At 43.7% G+C, this 21,196-nt stretch overlaps 1 protein-coding gene across 1 annotated transcript in view; it reads left to right on the top strand.

Annotated features, from left to right (window-relative positions):
* Positions 1-1,285: 1,285 nt before the first annotated feature.
* Positions 1,286-21,196, top strand: part of LOC139016085 (cyclin-Y-like protein 1) — a 40,409-nt gene continuing 20,498 nt past the window's right edge. Inside the window, exons 1-3 of the mRNA XM_070423720.1 lie at positions 1,286-1,481; positions 4,465-4,527; positions 6,478-6,512. Of these exons, the coding sequence (XP_070279821.1) occupies positions 1,286-1,481; positions 4,465-4,527; positions 6,478-6,512 (294 nt within the window). The remainder of the gene's footprint in view (positions 1,482-4,464; positions 4,528-6,477; positions 6,513-21,196) is intronic.

The following is a 21,196-nucleotide window of genomic DNA, read 5'->3' on the forward strand; positions in this document are numbered from 1 at the left end:
GCAGCAATGTTTGGGGCGCTGTCAGAAAAGTAGAAGGAGGTGGGGAGAGTGGGCTCCAGGTGTTGTAGGGACAGGCTTATGCCCTCTGTCACAGGCTTTCTCCTTGCTGATCCTGGGAAGGGAGGGCAGGATGAGGGGCGCAGTCCTCAGAAAGAGCACCTGTTCTTAGGTTTCTGGGGCCTGGAGGGAAACCCTTAAATGTCTGGCAGTTGAAGTCTGAGTTTTGTTGTGTGCTTCTCTGTCATTAAGTGCAGGCACTGTTTACAATATAATCTTCAGTGTTGTCTCAAGCTTCCAAGAGCCATCCAAAATGCTATCTAATGACATTCCTAGGACTTTAGACAATAATATTATTGTAGCATCCAGTTACATCCAGGTTCTAAGGATGTAACTAGATGCTATTTATAAGAAACTGAAGTTCATCAGGTCATTTCCCATTCCACTGTGGTCTCCACATGTTAACATCTTGCTCATTCTTGTCACCAGACATATCTCTTATACTGTTGAATATTAATAATCTCTGTTTCCCTGATTTTTTGAGATGACATTTCTCTCCTACTCATTTAATAAAGGAAAACACTCCCTCTGGTCCTTTGGGGGGACAACTATTTGATTGAACGGTTTCTAAATGTCTGTACATTTTGCAATTACTGTACACGTCTTTTTCTTCTTGATTTTTTTCTGTTTTTTCTCCAAAACGTGTACAGTAACTGAAAAATGTATTCACTTCTTTGCCATCGCCAAGGGCATTTGCAGGTTTCCTGCCCTCCTGACAACATTTAAGTGTGTTTAGGAAATGCTGTTTGGAGCCCGAGGCTGGGCCACATTAGTGCGCTGGGAGAGGGGATAGAGGGCCTACAGGGCAGGGAGGACCAGCATTCTGACCCACTGCCTTCCCTGCCAGGTGGGCACGTGGAGGGAACGCTGCCGTGATTGGTCCCTCGTAACCAGGTGACCACAGAATGTGTTCTGGTTGGCTGGGGCCCGCCAGGAGCCCTGCCTTCAGTTGAGAAACAGCTGTGGCAGGCAGTGGAGCTTCGGCTGTGCTCTCTTCTTGCAGTGGTTGTGATTCTCAGCAGTTGCCTGATCAGTACACCTTTTAAATACGTGAGACTGCTGGCTGTCCTCACAGACTAGTCAACTCTGTGGAGGCGGCAGCAGCTGACAGCTGGGCGGGGGCGGCGGGGGCCCCTGGGTTTGCCCTTTTGGGGGTTGGGCGGGGCGGGGGGTGGTTAGGGGGACTGTTGAGTGAAGGCAGTGACAGCAGCAGGAGTAGAGGTTCCTCATGGGGAACAAATTCAGCTGCTGCCTGAAGCCCAATGCCAGCCCCAAGGTGGGCCAGAGCTTGGAGTGGGTGAATCCGCACCCTGAGTCTGATGCCTGTGAGGTGACTCAAGCTGCCTGGGCACATGAGGACTTGGGTCTCCTGTTCTGCAAATGCCACCCTGTGCTGCGCCTCAGTAACCAGCAAACGCCCAAAGGTAAGGGGTGGCAGGGGTTCGCTGATCTCAGTCACACCTCTGGGCTCTGCTGACCCCAGGACCCCCTAGATGGGCACCATCTCAGACTCCTCCTTGCCTTCTTTCTGGCATCCCGATCCTTTATTTTTCCCCCGTCATGTCTGGCCAGTTTCTTTCCCTGTTCAGTACCCAAATACCCAGTTCTTTCTTCCATCCCCATTCAGCCTGAGACACTCCAGTTGGCCCTTCCTGTTCCTGGCTCTCTGTAGTGTCTCCTGGGACTCCAGGAAGAATTGTGGGTATATTCTCTCCTTTTTCTCAGTGAAAACTTTAACATCCCAACTTCCAAGGTTCCATCCCATCTCCCTGTCCTTACCTAGCCTTTTGGTTCTTAGTGAAGGAATCAGGTAGGGCCCAGTGATACCCTTGTTTCCACCTGTTAAGACAGTTGATACTCTGAACAGTTCTGCTGCAAAGATTTTAGGGGTTGTTAGGTAAACTCAAAATCGATAACCGACATAGAACCTATATAGTGTTATTACATTGGCTGTTTTCAGTTGCCTGGATAGAAGCTATTTCTTCCTTCCAACTTATAATTTGAACACAGAAGGAAATGGTGGGAGAGGGAACTCAAAATTTCTCGAATCATGTGAAATGTTACTGCCAGTCCTACAGAGAATAGTTGCTCGTTTGTTTTTTTACTTATAGCAGAACCCAGGGAGTTCTGATTACTTTGATATGTCCACGTTGACACAAAATTTCCTCAGTCTTCCTTCAGTGACCTAACAGACTTCCCTGTCACATTGTTTGTCCTAAAGGAGCGGGGATGGTTCACAAGAGTGTTGGTCAAAAGTTTCTAAAGAGAACACACATATGTAGACTTTAGTTTGTAACATAAAGTCTTGGCAGTTAAGATGTAAAATTGTGGGCAAGGAGGTTTGTCCTCATCGTCTCCCGTACTGCCAGTAGGTTCCTGTTTAACTGTAAGAATGTTGAGGTCAAAGTTCTGAAGTCCAGATGCCTGAAGAGGGGTTTGGGGAATGGAGAAGTGGGAGGAGAGAGGGAGAAGAGAGGAAATATGGTACTTGGTTTAAAATAATTCTGGGTAACAAATATAGCTAATGAAGACTGTGATTTGTGAAGTAGGAAAGATACATTTACAAAGATGTTAAAGCCTCTTTGGCCCTTTTTTTTCTCATTTAAATGGTAGAGATTATTTCATAGAGAAAACACACCATAGCTCTTATTCTATTGAAACTCTAGTTGAGCTTTTAATTTCTTTAAAAGTTAGAATAATTAAGCCTAGGGGTTCACCTGGATGGTCGCTATGTCTTTATAACTGAAAAGTACTCCCTGTTCAGTATATTAAAATAGTATGAAAAAATGAGCAACTTACATGAATTAATGAATTGTACCTTTAAACACAAAACAAGTGAGAACATGTGAAATTTTCTGTTCACTCTGTTTGGTGCTATAAGGTAAGCCTCTGTCTGAGTGGTTTTATAAACCAGTTAGTAGATGGGTAGTGTTGGATGAGAGACCAAAATAGGACCTTTATATATTTAAGATTTACAGCTCACTCCCATGTATAGCCCATTTGGTCCTTCTAACTGCAAACAAGTCCCATGTATATACTTCTATTGCTGATGAAGAAACTGAGACTTAGAGATGTGAACGGATGTGTAACCAGCTGCTGAACAGGAGAGGCTGACATGCTGGTGATAGATATGCCAAATTCAATTTGGTGATGCATACAGCACTCCTTAGAATGCAGCCTATATGTTATAAACTCTCCACAAAGTGAGCCTATTTAACTTGCTCCAGTCTTGATTATTTCCATTTGATATTATTGTATACAACTCAGAAGCAACTATTACCACTCCATCTATGTCTAAAACAGCAACAACAACAAACTGATGAACAAAATAGGTCCAGAGACATAGAAATATGAAACAGCTGATGAATCTCAGAGGGAAGGCTGGAGTGGGTGGGTGGGTGGGACTAGATCAAGCAAAGAATGCAAGTGAAAACTTTCACATATATGCATAACCCATGGACACAGACAATAGGGTGGTGACGGCCTGGGGGTGGGCTAGAAGGGGACAATTGTGGAAAATAGAGGACATCTGTAATACTTTGAACAATAAAGATTGAAAAAAATCACTTTGATGAAAGTATAAAAAGTCACTGTCGTGAAAGTTTCCCCGTAGATTAAAACATTGAGCTTTTATACTGTCCTTTTAAACGTGCCACGATGAATAGCCCCAAGGAAGCCACAGCTAACTAAATAAGTTCATTTTGTGAATAGAGTTAGAATTAGCCAAATGGTAAAGAACATTTGCCAAATATAGCTCATGATTTGGGCATATTTGATGTAATAGCAGGTATCTGACAGTAACTGGCCACAGTTTACTTTGTTTCTTAACACTGTTTCTGAAATGTGCTGGTAATATCAGTGTGAAAGAGACTGACTATATTTCTAATTGATAAGTAGAAGTGGGGAAACACCTAAATAATCCATAGATTATTTAGGTGCAAGTTAAAAAAAAAGTCTAAGACATAGCCGGGTTTTACTGCACATGTATAGCAAGATTCTGCAATTTTGAATTTACTGAGTAGAATTTTTATATTGTTGCCTTTACTAAAATTGGCTGATTACCATTACTTAAAACGTATTCCCATGCCCTAACTGGTTTCCCTCAGTGGATAGAGTGTCGGCCTGCGGACTCAAGGGTCCCAGGTTCAATTCCGGTCAAGGGCATGTAATTGGTTGCGGGCACATCCCCAGTAGGGGATGTGCAGGAGGCAGCTGGTCGGTGTTTCTCTCTCATCAATGTTTCTAACTCTCTTTCCCTCTCCCTTACTCTCTGTAAAAAAATCAATAAAATATATTTTTAAAAAAGTCTTCCCTACAGTAAGTGATATAAGTTGATGTGTAGCTATTTTTTAAATTATGAATTTTTCTCGTCAACAAAATTGTATGCCTTTTCTCTTCTTCCTTCAGGTTTAATCCCTTCTGGCCATCCTGGGGCTGGCACAATTTTCCGGAAGAAATGTCAAATGATCGGTAAGTCAAGATAGGATTGAGGTCACAGGTTTTTGTTTGAACAAATAAAAAACATTTCAGTTGTTTATGTATGAGGATTGAATTTGTGATCGTACATAGTGCTCAAGCACAGAATCCTGTCCCACATTAGAATTTGAAGCTATTCAAACTCTCTCCCCTATGTAATGCTGCCAGAGTACCTCAGAGGCACAGAGCCCTATGGGGTTCCCCAGAAGCCTAGCAGGAGCACGTGCAACTATGCCCATTTCCTGTGTCCTGTTTGTTTTAGGATAAGAACCAGAACTGTAGGACTTTAATGCTTCTGCTTGCCTGCTTATTTCCTTAATGTTATGTTCAATTGAGTTTACTTGCTTAAAAAGGCACAAGGATCGAGGCTTTCTGTTGATTGTGACAGCAGTAGTACAGGCAGGGAAGGATCCATTTTATTTGAATCCATGCAGCTCAATACAAAGTGGGGGTTTTAACATGTGTTTTCATGGCCTGTGTGCATGACTGTCTGGAGCTGATCATTTTGCTTAGGATTGCTGCATTTCTCAGTTTCTTCCAGAGCCTGGGGCTGCTCAGCTGTAGAGAGAGGGTGAGAGAGTAAAGGAAGTGCTATCCCATGCCCCTCTCCTCAGTCCTAAGGAATGTGTGCCTATGATGCCCCTCCCATGTTAAAGGAGGCAGAATGGGAACCAGAGTTCAGCCCAAGACCCTCTTTGGAGCTTTTATTTTTCTTCAGATCTTTATTGGAACAAAACGATTTTGTGTGTTGTACACTTGTTTACTTAGGTTAGCCGCATCATTTTAAAGTTTAAATTGGATAGGTTACTTTGCAGTTGAGTAGAGATGCATTTAATTTCTTAGTAAAATATTCTAGGTGGTTACCTAAGTGGTTCAGGATGCTTGCAGGTGCCTGGCCAGAAACTGGTTCTTAGAGCCCTCAACTGTTAGATCCTCGTGGTTCAAGTACAGAGGGTATCCATGTAGAAGTGGAAACTCTGACTGAGTACTGGCTCAGAGGCACAACAGATAAGCTTTTTTGTTAGCCAAGTTTCTCCTCTGGCTTTGCCCTTTGCCCTTTCCTTCTGGACATGAGAGACTTTTATTTGTACCTAAAACAGAATATCCATTAGGTCAAAAGTGTAAAACTTAGTTTTAAGATACTGCTTATGGGACTCATCTTGCCAGGTGCTTTAAATTTTAAATTTTGTTGGAAGTTATAAAAGAAATGGAATAAAATTTGGTCTTATCTATATATATAAAAAGCCAGCGACTAGAACACCATAACGGGTGGGATCAGGCCAGTCGTTTTGACACCCACTGTGGCCAGTGAACTGACCAGATTGTGGGGGGGCTGGCTGGCCAACCTCCTGCAGCCCCTACCCCAGGCCCGCACCACCCCTGCTGGGCCCCCACCACTCCCAGTGGCCCACAGCTCCTCCCCCCAGATGGTCCTGCCCCTGATTGCTCCCCCTCCCCAACAGGGCAAGGGGCTGGCCAGCCAACCTCCTGCAGCTCTAATCCCCAGTCAACCCACTCCTGATCACCCACCACCACCCTGATCGCCCATGGCCCCTCCCCACAGCCAGCTCTGCCCCTGATCACCGACCCCCACACATCCAGCCCCTCCCCACAGCTGGCCCCACCCTCAATTGGCCTCCCCCACCCCAATTGGGGGTGGGGCCTTCTGGCCAATCACCCATGGCCCCTCCCGACAGCCAGCTTGGCCCTAATCAGGCCCCAGTCAGGGCAGGCTGGCTGGCCAATCTTCTGCCCTTTCCTCCTCTCAACAGGCCCGCCCACATCTGTCCTGATTGGGGCCTGGCCAGCCAGACTCCACCCTTGCACGAATTCCTTCACTGGGCCTCTAGTTTTGTATATTAGTAATCTTTCAGAAAATCAGTAACTTATGTTTTTCTGTGGCATTTGTATCAGGATTGATCAGTTAATTCTTTTTATTCTTAGTTGGAGAAAAGAGGAAGAACAACTTTTTCTACCACGTAAGTACATACTCGAAAAGTTATGTAAGAAATTAATAATTTGAATTAAAATTGTCTACCATAATTGTTAAAAATCTATTGAGTCCAGTATCATTAGCATGAACCTGTTTTGGAAGATTTTCTTAATCACTTCTGTTACCTTAATTAACAGGTTTACATATGCAGGAAAGTTTTGGTTTAGTAATGGTCATTTTTAAGGGGTCCTGACCTTTAAGTTAAATGTCAGTAACATGGTTGTGATATAAAGATCTGCCTTAATTTTGTGCCTTAACTTTTCATTTGTTTTTTAACAAAAGTAACAACCATATAATAGCTAAGGCAATTTTTGTGTTATCTATTGACTTATTGTTTTAGCAGCTGAAAGCTTAGCTTTCTCCCTCCAGTGTGGTCTTATTTCTCTCCTTCTGTTCTCCCAACATGTATCAAGGTTTTTAATAAATCTGAATCAGTGTTTCTGTTATCATAGCTATGCAATTGTTTGTTACCATTGAGCCATCTATTTCTCTGGCTGTGCCTTTTTCTTGTATACCCTTCATTCTTTTGATCAAAAAATGTATACGCACTCTGCATGAATGTTGGTGTTTATTAACTTACTTGAGGCCCCATGCCTGTGATTCAGGGCCTGGTGGGGGGTGAAGCTTGTGGGGATAGGCCCGCTGTGGGAGCCGCCAAGCAGCACTCCCATTGTGGGAGTGCACTGACCACCAGAGGGCAGCTCCTGCATTGAGTGCCTGCCCCCAGCTGGTCAGTGCAAATCATAGCGACTGGTCATTCCACCGTTTGGTCGTTTTACACATTAGGCTTTTATTATATAAGATAGTTCATTTTCAAAATTTGAAAGAATCTACAGAAGTGAAAAATTTTGTGAATACCTGTTTTCAAACTGATGACCATTCTGGTCCAGGCACTGCTAACAAAACTAAGTAGTGGAATTGCAAATGTCAAGAATTAATATTTTAGTCGATATTTGTGTGCCCTCAATTTGTCACCTATTGCCAGTTATATATCTCCCCATTTAAAAAAAGTCTAGTCAGAGTTTAGAATAAGTTTTCTTTATTCAAAGCATAGTCTGACTTTACCTATTATTTTGAATCAATTAAACCTGAAAAGGAGTGAAAATTGAGTTATCATCTGTTAAAATGTGTATTCATTTTTGGGACCCCCTGTATTACTGAAATTTGAGCACTGCTACACTTCTTCAGAATAATCCAAACCCCTCTCCCTCGTCAACATGATCTCACGTAGTCAAAGGCAGCAGGTAGGCTGGTCTCTCTGATTTCAGAAATAACTGCTTTATATCTAACAATCTAATAACTTGGCAGAGAAAGATGACTGTTGGCAAAAACTCTACATTTATGCTACATTAACATAATACCTAGTAAGTTTTCATTTTTATGTTGTGGAATTAATTTTTTTTAGTGTATTCAGTTCTTCTTTTCTATTTTTTCCCCGAACATGCTGTGACATTTGTCACAGGCCTGTCAAAAATATTTTCCACGTACTGACCACATTTGTTCCATTTCTTATTGGAAGCCATCTCCCTAGCCTTTTGTTATCCTCCTCTACTATGCACTTGTTCTCTGAAGGCCTGCTCTGTGTCTGCTTTGAAGCATATTTCTTTAAAGTCATCCGGGATCTCACATACTGCTCTCTTATGTTGGATCCCCGATTTCTTAGATCAGCGATTTTCAACCTTTTTCATCTCATGGCATGCATAAACTAATGACTAAAATTCTGTGACACACTAAAAAAATGTGTGTTTTACCAATCTAAAAAAAAAGTATAATTGTGATTCATTCACTCTTGGCATCTATTGTGGTGTTGGTTGTTGTCATTTTGTTATTTGACAATGTAAGGGAAAAGGTCAATGCCCCTGCCCAAATAGTCAGGTATTGCATTTTGTAAACATTCTTGCTGCACACCAGTGTGCTGGGTGGTACACTGGTTGAAAATCTTTATCCCGTGTTTATGTTTTCCTCTGTATTGTTATTCTCCTTTGTTTCACTGAAGCACTTTTTCCTGGGAAAGGATACATGGGCAGAAATTGTTTGAAGATCTAGCCTCTCTGAAATGCCTCCTACTTAACAAAGCAGAGAATTCTAGGTTGAAATTAAGTTTTGCAGTTCTAAAGACATTTCTACTGTTTTCTCATTATAGTGTTGCTCTCAAATATATTGGCAATGTATGATACACTGTATATTTGCAATTTCAGTAATTTCCTCCACCCTTTCTTCTCTGGAAATGTTTAGAAGCTTATCTATTCCTGGGATTCTGAAATTTGATGGTATGTTTGGTATGCACCTTTTCATTTTATTGTGGCCATCAAGACTCCAGGTCTTATCTACTTTCAGGGGATATTTTTGTTTCTTTTATACAATCTTTATTCCTTCTTTTTCCTAACATTCCCATTACTCAGACATTGGAACTCTTAGACCAATATTCCAGGACAAATCTCTAAATATTTTCCCTTCTTATTTCCCATTTTGTCTTTTTCTGCTTCCTGGAGATTTCCTTGACTTTGTTCACCAACCTCCTTTTTAAAAAATTTTTATTGAATTCAGAGAGGAATGGAAAAATAGAAACATCAATGATAAAACATAATCATTGATTGGCTGCTTTCTGCACGACCCCTACTGGGGATTGAGCCTGCAACCTGGGCATGTGCCCTTAACCAGAATCAAGCCCGGGACCCTTCAGTCCGCAGGCCAATGCTTTATCCACTGAACCAAAGTGGCTAGGGCCACCAATACTTTATAATTCTGTTTTGTTTATCTAGTTTTTAATTGATAGTGTTCTCTTATATCCTGTCATTTTTTATAGCATTTCATTCTTTTACCAATGCAATGTTTTGCTTTTCTGAAGTTTATTTATTTATTTATTTGTTTGTTTACTAGTGGCCTGGTGTACAGAGTCGTACTCAGGTGGGGTCCCTCGGTGTTTCGGACCGACGGGGGGGGGGGGGGGCTTGCAGGAGGGAGGGACCTTGGGAAGTTGGCCAGCCAGCCCCCCCTTATTGCCAGCAGCAAGTAAGGCACGGTTAAGGCACCGCCAATTCCATGAGGAATCGGGATCCCTCCTCCCTCCTGTCTGGGTCCGGTGTGCAGGTGAACCAGATTTGAGGATGTCAGGTCCCCATCTGCAAGGTCTGGGCCAGTGCGCATCATAGTTACCGGCCAGTCTTCCAGTTGTTCCAGTTGTTAGGCTTTTATATAGAGAAAAATTTAATCCTGACCTGAAGATAGTATTCTATTGCTTTTCAGAGAGAGTAGAAGAATGGGAGGTAGGAAGCGGGAGAGGAGAGAGAGAGAGAGAGAAAAACATCTATGTGAGAAATACATCCACTGACTGCCTCTCAAATGCTCCCCAACCAGGGAAGGGAGTGAATCTAAAACCCAGGTACTTGCCCTTGACTAGGAACCAAACCCTAGAGCTTTTGGTGCAAAGGACAATGCTCTAACTACTGAACATCACTGGCCAAAGGAAGACTGATGAATTAATTAATTAATTTATTTATTTATTTATTTTTGCTTCTGAATTTTATCACTCACATTATTTCCTTTTATACTACCGTTTTATTTTATACTAGGGGCCCGGCGAATGAAATTCATTCACGGGTACAGTCACTAGGCCTGGCCTGCGATCAGGGCCGTCTTTCCCAGCTTCCCGCAGCCAGTCCTGCCCCCCACTACCACCGAACCCCGTTTGCCATCAGGTGATTGGTGCTTGACAGCCAGGGGAAGGGACTACAAGAGGTATTCAGTGCACCTCATAGTGACTGGCCCAGCAGTCATTCTGGTCATACTGCCATTTGGGTCAATATAACCCTTTGATTATATAGGATAGAGGCCTGGTGCATGGGTGGAGGCCAGCTGGCCTGCCCTGAAGGGGGTCCCGGATCAGGTTGGTGATGCCTGCAGGGTGGAAGGGCCCTTGGGGCAGGGGATGTGGGGTTTGCAACCTGGCCCTGCCCCCAATCTGAGTGGGGGTCCCTTGTGGGGGTAGGGATGGCTGGGCAAGGGGCCACCAGAGTTTGCAGGAAGGCCATGCCCCCAATCAGAGTGGGTGTTCCCTGCTGGGGGCAGAGCCAGCCTGGGTGAGGGGTCTGGGGTGGTTTTCATGCAGGCCACACCTTCTGCTCAGGGTGGGGGTCCATGTTGGGGGCGGAGCCAGCCTGGTTTAGGGGCCTGGAGTGATTTTCAGGCTGGCCACCCCCCTGATCAGGGTGGGGTCCCCGCTGGGGAGCAGGGCTGGCCTGGGTGAGGTGTCTGGGGCAGTTTACAGTCTGACCATGCCCCCAGTTGGGGTGGGGGTCCTTGCTTGGGGGTAGGGATGGCCTTGGCAAGGGGCTGAGGATGGTTTACAGGCCAGCCACAACCCCAATTGTGTTGGGGTGCTCACTGGGGGCAGAGCCGGCCTGGGTGAGGGGCCTGGGTGGTTTGAAAGCTGACTTAATCTCCAGTCAGGATGGGGGGGGTCCTCACTGGGGGTGGGGCTGGCCTAGGCAAGGGTCCTGGGGTAGTTTACAGGCCAGCCAAGTCCCCGGCTTTGTCAGGACAGACATGTGGAAGATGTCTGGTCTAATTAGCATATTACCCTGTTGTTAGTATAGATAGGACAACTCATTTGCTGATACCACAGATTCTAAATTGTTCTATGAAAGTAATAACTAAGAAATATGATGTTCTTAGCATGTAGATTTTAGGAAATGCTTTCAATTTGCTTTTTGTTTATGAGTTCAGATTTTTTAAATTAAATTCATTGGGGTGACATTGGTTAAAATCCTTATTTAGATTTCAAATGTACATGTCTCTGATACATGATCGCTACATTGCATTGTGTGTCCACCACCTAAAGTCAAATAATCTCCCCTCACCATATATTTGGTCCCCTTTACCCTTTACTTACCCCCACACCCCGTCCCTCTGGTAACCACCATACTGTTGTCTATGTCTGAGTTTTAGTTTTATATTTCACATATGAGTGAGAACATATGCTTCTTAACTTTTTCTGTCTGACTTCATTTAGCATATAATACCCATGTTGTGACAAATGGCAGTACTTCCTCCTTTCTTATGGCTGAGTAGTAGCACCATATACACACATGAACACACACACACACACACACACACATCTTCTTTATCCAAACATTTACTGAAGGACACTTTATTTTCACGTTTTGGCCATCAGGAATAATGCTACAATGAACATATATCTTTGCAAATAAATGTTTTTCAATTGTTCTGGTAGATAACCAAAAGAGGGGTTGTCAGGTCATATGGTAATTCTATTCTTGTTTTTGTGAGGTAATTCCATACACTTTTCCATAGTGGATGTACAGTTTATGTTCCTACTAGCAGTGAATGATGGTTTCTTTTTCTCCGTAACTTCTACAACACTTGTGATTACCATTCTGCTTTGGTCTATCTTTCTTTTTGGCTTCCTTCAGCTGTGTTGTGGTCCCTGGCTGACTTTTTATATCTAACAAGAGGCCCAGTACACAAAATTCACGCACTGAGGGGTGGCAGGGGTTGTCCCTGAGCCCGGCTGCACCCTCTCCAATCTGGGACATCCCCCTCCTCACAATCCAGGACTGCTAGCTCCTTACCACTCGCCTGCCTGCCTGCCTGATTGCCCCTAACCACTTCTGCCTGCCAGCCTGACCACCCCCTAACCACTCCCCTGCCATCCTGATCACCCCCTAACCACTTCTGCCTGCCAGCCTGATTGGCACCTAACTGCTCCTTTACTGGCCCAATCACCCCCAACTGCCCTCCCCTGCCAGCCTGATCTCACCCTCAACTGCCTTCCCCTGTGAACCATCTTGTGACAACATGGGAGTGGCCATCTTGTGATGACATGGGGGTAGCAATCTTGTGGCAGCCATCTTGTGACAACGTGGGGCGGCCATCTTGTAATGATGTGAGGGTGTGAGGGTCAATTTGCATATTACCTCTTTATTATAATGGATTGGAAACACAAGGTGTGAGCATACTTTTTTTTCATATTTACTCCAGAATTTCATTATTTCTTTTTTTGTTTAAATAAGTCTTTATTGTTCAGGTTATTACAGTTGTTCGTCTTCTTTCCCGCGTTAGCTCCCCTCTACCTTGTTTCCACCCCACCCCATGCCCTTACTCCCCCATTGTCTTCCTCCATAGCTGTTCAATTTTTTCCAGTCTCTTTCTGCACCACCCACCCGCTTCACCCCAAGAATTGTCAGTCCACTCCCTTTCTATGGCCCTGATTCTGTCTGCCAGATTTGTCCACAATAAAGGTACTATTTACCTTTTTTAAAATAAGGCTTTATTGTTCAGATTATTACAGTTGTTCCTCTTTTTCTCCCATAGCTATTTTCTACCCAGTACCCACTCTCTGTCCTTACCCCCCCACACACACTGCCCTCATCCATAGGTGTACGATTTTTGTCCAGTCTCTTTCTGCACCACCACCCCCTTTGCCCCTTAGAATTGTCAGTCCACTCCCTTTCTATGTCCCTGATTCTATTATATTCACCAGTTTATTCTATTCATTATATTTTTTATTGACTTGATTTTTAGATTAACTTGTTGATAGATATGTATTTGTTGTCACTTTGTTGTTCATAATTTTTATCTTTACCTTTTTCTTCTTCCTCCTCTTCTTAAAGAATACCCTTCAGCATTTTGTATAATACTGGTTTGGGGGTGATGAACTCCTTTAGCTTTTTCTTATCTGTGACGCTCTTTATCTGACCTTCAATGCAAAATGATAGCTTTGCTGGGTAGAGTAATCTTGGTTGTAGGTTCTTGCTATTCATCACTTTGAATATTTCTTGCCACTCCCTTCTGGCCTGCATAGTTTCTGTTGAGAAATAAGCTGACAGTTGTATGGGTACTCTCTTGTAGGTAACCAGCTATTTTTCTCTTGTTGCTTTTAAGATTCTCTCTTTGCCTTTTGCTCTTGGCATTTTAATTATGATGTGTCTTGGTATGGTCCTCTTTGGGTTCCTCTTGTTTGGGGTTCTCTGAGCATCCCGGACTTGTAAGTGTATTTCTTTCACCAGTTAGGGGAAGTTTTCTGTCATTATTTCTTCAAATAGGTTTTCAATATCTTTCTCTCTCTCTTCTTCTGGCAACCCCATAATTCAGATGTTGGTATATCTCAAGTTGTCCCAGAGGCTCCTTACACTATCTTCATATTTTTTATTCTTTTTGCTTTTTACTTTATGGGTTGGGTGTTTTTAGCTTCTTCATATTTCAAATCTTTGACTTGACTCTTGGGATCCTCTAGTGTACTGTTGGATCTCACTATATTATTCTTTATTTCAGTCAGTGTATGCTTAATTTCTAATTGATCCTGTTTCATATCCTTAATGGTCTCTCTAAATTTCTCAAAGGTTTCTAGATGATTCTTGAGTAACCTTATAACCATGGTTTTGAACTCTGTATCCAGTAGTTTTCTCTCCCCCATTTCTTTCGTTTGTGACATGTTTCTTTGTCTTTGCATTTTGGCTACTTCCCTGTGTTGATAGAGTGGTTTTGTGTGCCAGGTGTCCTATAGGGCCCAGTGACTCAACACCCAACTCACCTGTGATTGACACTCTTGGTGCACCCCTTTGTGGGCTTTGTGTACAGTTTTGTTCTAGTGAAGCCTTGACTGTTGTTGGTATCACTGGAAGGAATTGACCTCCAGGCCAGTCGGCTGTGATGACCAGTTGAGTGTACAGTAGGAGAACTGCTGTGCTGGAGACAACCTTATGAAGCAGGACTTGCTTCAGTGAGGCTTTGATGCTCACTGAGTCTGCTCCCTGAGTGTGTCTCTTATGAATCTGTGGGGTTTTAATCTGGTGTGATCTCACTTTGACCACTGTGTACACTGGCTCTTGGATTTCCAAGGAGGTGCAAAGTCAGCCACTGCCTGAGGCCAGCCAGCAGAAGCTACAATGAGATCTGCAGATTCCTCCTCTTTGTTTGGGGTTTGGAGGTTCCCACATGGAGTGCAGCTGTGAAGCAGTGCAGGCTGCTAAGGAGCCTTAGGCCTTCTTTGGAAGCTCTGGGGTTCTTAGACCCAGTTGCAGTTTGTTAGATTAGGTTGCAAAAGGTCAGGCCATTCATATGCAAAAGCCTCTGTGCACAGCTTGGGTGAGGTTATAAATTGGGTGGAGTGTGGTCTCAGGGAATCACAGGGTGGTGCAAACAGCAATGGTTGCCCATCAGCCTTGCCCCATTAGGTTCCTGGGTCTCTGTGTCCCACGGCTTCATGCAGGAAGAATGATCGCTGCAAGCACCTCTGTGAGAAACCCGCCCTCGTGTTCCGACCTGATGCCAGACAATTTGGGTTCTCCTCGTATGAGTGTGGGTCCCCAGATTCTGGCCCATCACTGGATTTCAGAGCTTTCGGGAGCTTGTATCTCCCTCCCAATTGAAAAAGACAACAGCATACCCAGTTGCCAGCCCATTTCACATGCCTCCGTACCTCTGCTCTTCCGCCCCTCTGCATCTCCTACCAGTCTAGATGTGCTTTTCTCTTTCCCTCTAGTTGTCGGACTTCCACTCAGCCAGCCTTCCAATGGTTCTGGATGATATCCATTTTGTCTTTTAGTTGTAGTTTTGATGTAGTTGTGTGAGGCAGCAAATACAGGCATTCACCTATGCCACCATCTTGGTTCTCCCCCGAGCAGGAACTTTTAACTCTCAGGGCTTGTTCCAATTATCTATAGGAACATAAGCACAGGTGACCCAATTCGTTTCATTTGGATATACCAATACAAACGTCAGAGGGTACTTACTATTAATTAATATGGCCGAGCTTAACCAAAAACTAAGAAGAGAGAGAGAGACACAGGAGATAAACAATGCAAGAAATCACACAGGTTTATTTACCAGAGAGCTGATGGGTTTCAGTCCTTGGCAGGCCACCCGGAGACACTCGCCGACAGAGGAGACACACGGAGGTCGTCAAAAATACGCTGCAGCAATGAGCTCGGTCTCTTGACTCGAAGAGAGGCGCCTCTGGCAGTTTGGGCTCAGGCAGAGCAAGAATGGCAGTTTCCAGTTCGGCAGTTTCGGGGGGAGGAGAGCGTTCTGTCTGTGGAGGGCAGACAAGCGTCTAAACCTCACCAGATTTGCTCTCCTTAAATCCTTGAAGCTGGGCGTCTTCAGTGTCTCATATCGGGTGCCATACACTGGTGCCGCCCTGTTATCTAGGTATACACTCAGGCAGGAAAGTTGTGACCATGTTCACAGCTTATCAATCATACATACATCTTATTTTTGGAGTTGTTTACAAGTTTTGGTCTAAGAATAAAATGGGGTCTACTTATGCTAACTTATGCTAATACAAAGTGAGTCTACTTTATGCTAACTTATGCTAATACAAAAATGGAGTTTACTTTATGCTAACTAAACTTATTACTATAACAGGCTTCTTCAGTGTCTCTTGCCAGTGTGTTCCGGTGGCCTTCTGGGCTTATCAGGATGCACACGCAGGAGGTTGCAAGTTTCTTATCAGGAGTTAACATGCTGGGAGTTATTGGACAGGAGTTAGCTTGCAGGGCATTACAAGTTACTTATCAGGGTCTCACACACACACACACAAGTTAAGTTTCACTTCTAAGTAAAGTTTAAAATTCACTCTAATAAAGAAATGAAATTTGATTATACTATCTTATACTAACTAAACTTATTACTGTAACAGGGCTACACTGCAAGAATTTGGGGTCTGCATTCTGAGCCTGCCTTGGGTTCTGTAAGACAAACTGGCTTTCTTACCCCTATTCCAGTCACTCTCTTTAGACACTAAAGTGTGCTTCCTCTGTTTTGTTCTTATACTTTGGGTAGCTTTTTTATGCCTTTAATTCTAATGACATATCTCTGAAAGGAAGGGGAAAGGAACTGGAATTGTGGTCAATTCAGAAATCTCAAACTTACACATTCAAACTCAAAATTAGAACTTAGAACTTATATTTAAAGTGTAAATCAAAGTTTAAAGTTTTAATTCAATGAAGTTAAAAATATTAATTCAGAGAATATTTTTGGTTACTTCTATAGTTAGCATACTCCATTTTTCTACTACAGCCTTGGTTAAGAGTTCTATTCAAACTGCATTTCATCAGATTGTCCCATTTCTGTGCCACATAGATGGAACAGTTCGCATTAATGCGTATAAGTGTTTGAAATTTTAAGTGATTCAGAAGTCATTATTAATTCTTAATATCCACAACTTGTGAAAAAGTAGAGAGAAAACAGTAAAGTTCCATTTTATTTTTTAACTAGACGCCCGTTCCTTGAAATTCATGCATGGAGGGGTGGGGTGCTCCCTCAGCCCAGCCTGCACCCTCTCCAATATGGGTAAACCGGCAGTCGGACATCCCTCTCACAGTCCGGGACTGCTGGATCCTAACCGCCTGCCTGCCTGCCTTCCTAGTTGCCCCTAACCGCTTCTACCTGCCAGCCTGATTGCACCCTAACTGCTCCCCTGCCGACCTGATTGACACCTAACTGCTCCCCTTACAGCCTGATCACCCCCAACTGCCCTCCCCTGCTGGCCCAATCGCCCCAAACTGCCCTACAGGCATGGTCAGCTCCAATTGCCCTCCCCTGCAGGCCTGGTCACCCCTAACTGCCCTCTCCTACTAGCCTGTTTGCCTCCAAATGCCCACCTTGCCAGCCTCATCACCTTCAACTGCCCTCCCCTGCAAGCCACCTCGTGACTTCCATCTTGTGACAGCCATCTTGTGACAACGTCGTGTGACACTAACTAGGCTTTTATTATATAGGATATGTAAAGATGAGGCAGCAGGCAGGATTTCAACAGGTACTTGATAGTAAGGTTTGAGTTGTCACCTAGACTCCTAGGCATGATAATTTTTCTAGCCTTTGCTATTGAACTTAAATCTGAGTAACCCTGGGTTCTCTGTTCTATTCCATTAGTCTATATGTCTTTTCTTGTCCCAGTACCAGGCAGTTGTGAGAACCATGTCTTGCTGATATAGCTTCATTTCTGGTATTGTGATCCCTCCAACTTTGTTCTTCTTTCTCAGCATTGCTGTGGTTATTCAGGGTCTTTTTTTATTCCATATAAATTTTAAGAATGTATGTTATAGATCTTTGAAATGTGCAAATGGTATTTTAATGGGGATTGCATTGAATCTGTAGATTGCTTTGGGTAGTATGGACATTTTAATGGTGTTGATTCTACCAATCCATGCACATAATATGTTCTTCTATTTGTTTAGCTCTTCCTCTATCTCTTTTTTCAATGTCCTATAGCTTTCTGAGTAGAGGTCTTTTACCTCCTTAGTTAAATTTATTCCCAGTTATCTTAATTTTTTTGGTGCATGGATAAATGGGATTTTTTTTTCATTTCTCTTTCTGTGAGTTCATTATCCTATATAATAAGAGAGAAACATGCAAATTAACGATCTCTCTGCTATGCCTGAGCCACGCCCACAAGCCTCACCCACAAGCCAATCTGAGTGACTATGCAAAATATCCAACAAGGATGGCGGTTAATTTGCATATGCCTGTGTCAAGTGCCCCAGGAGGCGACGGTGGCCACGGCCGTGGGCTCCTGGGACCTTCACCAGCCCCAGGAGGCACGCCAAGCTACACCCAGGGGCTCTCAGGACTTTCGCCAACTCTGGTACCGTCCCCTCCGCTACCCTCACCAGCCAATCAGGATGAGAGTCCCCTTTCCCCACCCTCCCCCATGCATGAATTTCTGCACCGGGCTACTAGTCTATATATATAAAGAGCCAGGGACCATAATGTACAAAACAACTGAAGGGATGACCAAACACCACACTTCATACGCAGCAGGTTCGGGTGAGCAGGGACTGGCGAGCGGGCTGAACTGCTGACCTCTCAGAAAACGGGAGACACAGGGCTGATCAGCTGCTGTAGGTGCTTGTGTGGCCCAGAGAGAGAAGCAGGGTCTGATACACAGCCTCCATGGCAGCTGCTGATCAGCCCTTGCCTCTCTCTCTCTGGGCCTCACCAGCAGCTGCAGCTCTCTCTCTCTGAGAGGTCAGCAGTTCAGCCTGCTTGCCAGAAGCCTGGGTGACTGCTGGTCAGCCACACCTCTCTGATCAGGCCCGGAGATAGGCCCAGAGATGCTGACTGGCATAGAAACTGACCAATCAAACAAATCTGGGTGAACTGAGAAGAGCCATTGGCTGCCTAGGAGGAAGAGCTTTTGAGGCTGACTGGCATTGAAACTGACCAATCAGAACATAATCTGGACCCAATGGCTGCCTAGGAGGCAAAGATTTTGAAGCTGACTGGCATAGAAACCAACCAATCAAAACCTAATCTGGATGAACTGTGAAGGCAGATCTTAAGGTGGGGACTGAGGAGAGGTTTTAAGGGCAAAGTTTGTTTGGTGGAAGGTGTAAGAAAGTGGTTCAATTTTTTAATGACCAGTTTGGCTGTACAGTGCATAGGGCTGGCTCTCAATCAAGATATAGTGATTATGTATTTTTGTCTGCCAAGTGCATCTCCTCCTGCTGAAAAAGGCTTCCCTTCCCCCTCCCCCCCCGCCCCCGCCTTAAAGCAATCCTATCCTATATAATCTAATGAGAGGGTAATATGTGAATTATAATGGGTTGACTCACCATCTTCTGGATATCCAACTTCCTTCTGGACAAAGCCATGGTGGTGGGGGCCAAGGCAGATGCAGTTAGGGGTAATCAGGCTGGTAGGGGAGGGCAGTTGGGGGTGAGATCAGGCTGGCAGGGGAGAGCAGTTGGAGGCAACCAGGCCAGCAGGGGAGGGCCATTGAGGGCAAGATCAGCCCATCAGGGGAGGGCAGTTGGGGGCAATCAGGCTGGCAGGGGAGGGCAGTTGGGGGTGATCAGGCCAGCAGGCAGAAGCAGTTAGGGGCAATCAGGCAGGCAAGCAGGCGAGTGCTTAGGAGCCAGCAGTCCCAGATTGTGAAAGAGATGTCCAACTGCCGGTGTATGGATTGGGCTTAAACGAGCAGTCAGACATCCGTGAGGGGTTCCAGATTGGAGAATGTGCATCTCGGCCGAGGGACACCACCCCCAGTGCACAAATTTCATGCACCGTGCCTCTAGTGCTGCTATAAAAAAGAAGGAACTTTTACCATTTGCAACAGCACAGATGGAACTGGAGAGCATTATGCTAAGCGAAATAAGCCAGTCGGAGAAAGATAAATATCATATGATCTCACTCATATGTATGATATAATGATGAACATAATTTGATAAACAAAAGTAGATCCAGAGACAAATAGCAACGGGGAGGGGGGCGAGGGGTTAAGAAGAGAAACCAAAGGACTTCTTTGCATACATATTAGCATAACCAATGGACACAGACACTGGGGCAGTAGGGGCTTGCCCACCAGGGGTGGGAATGACATGGGGAGTCAATTGGGGAAAAAGTAGACATGTAAAACTTTAGACAATAAAAAACAATAATAATAATAAATAAGTAAATCTAAGGAACCCCTTCCCTTTCTTGAAAAGATTGTAAAAGTCAATCTATTCTACCATTTGTTCTGAATGAGTGAACATACAGTAGGATTTTTGCCTTGTGTATTTTAGTGACCTACTGCAATAACTATAAAGACTACCTTATCATTGGCAGTTAGGCTCTTTGATTCTTTTTTAGTATTTGCATTTTTATCTCTATGTTTTTCTGTGGAGTTTATTGAGGTTGTATGCTAGCAACAGTAAAGTTTTAACCATAAAGAACAATTGTTTTACATATTCAAGCAAGATGAGAGGAACATAATCATCTGGCAGCCAGTATATCCAGGATTTGCTACGAGGTTTAATTCTGCCACCATAGTGGGTACTAGATACTTGGTACTGGAAATTTTGAAAAATTGGGAGTAGACCTGGACTGATGGGGAAGTACTCAGTGTTGCTTTGATTGGACCTAACAGTACTATACTGTAAAGTGTTGCTTTACTAAATGAACCCCCATAGACCTGTGAGCCCATGTCTGATTAAAAATTTTCAGTGTTTTAGCACTATTTTCAAATAGAACACAATGTACATTTATAATGGAAAAAATTTTAAATAGAGGAAATGGGAGCAAATATCACCCAAAGTTTTACTAACTAGTCTATATTTTGGTGCATTTTTTCCTATTCTTTTTACTCCCCCTATATAGGTTTCTGGTCATAATTGACTTTATTATGGTGTATTATATGCCATATTGCAGCTGTATAGTAGTAAACCTTCCATTTAGTAAAAAAGTATTTGAATTGAGTTTTCATATTTTATGCTGTATTTGTCTGATGAGATCCCAAAAGTAAAGAATATGTTAACTGCATGGCTTAAGAAATATATCAGAGTTTTAGCTATAGTTAATTTATTTCTAGCTGGAAGGAGAATTTGTTCCTCCAAAGAGTGATTGTTTTCAAATTATGCCATCTGGAGCCTATGGTTACTGAGGAGTCAGTGGCTTTAAAGGGAAGCATCTGAAACAGGCAAAATGATATTATATCTATAATGATAAAGGTATAATATGCTAATTTGACCCCACATCCTCCCGGACAACCAACTTCCAGATGAAGCCAGGGCTGTGAGGGAAGCCTGGGTCCCGGGTGCCAGAGGGAAGCTGGTGCTGGCAGCAAGGGAAAGGAAGGCCTACTCCTGCATGAATTTTGTGTATCTGGCCTCTAGTATAATATAAAGATATTTCTGATTATTGGATACTGGCAGTTTTTAAATGCTC

The sequence above is a fragment of the Myotis yumanensis genome, unplaced genomic scaffold, assembly GCF_028538775.1.
Source record: "Myotis yumanensis isolate MYYU_CA2020_CCGP unplaced genomic scaffold, mMyoYum1.0.hap1 SCAF_1, whole genome shotgun sequence".
NCBI lineage: Eukaryota > Metazoa > Chordata > Mammalia > Chiroptera > Vespertilionidae > Myotis > Myotis yumanensis.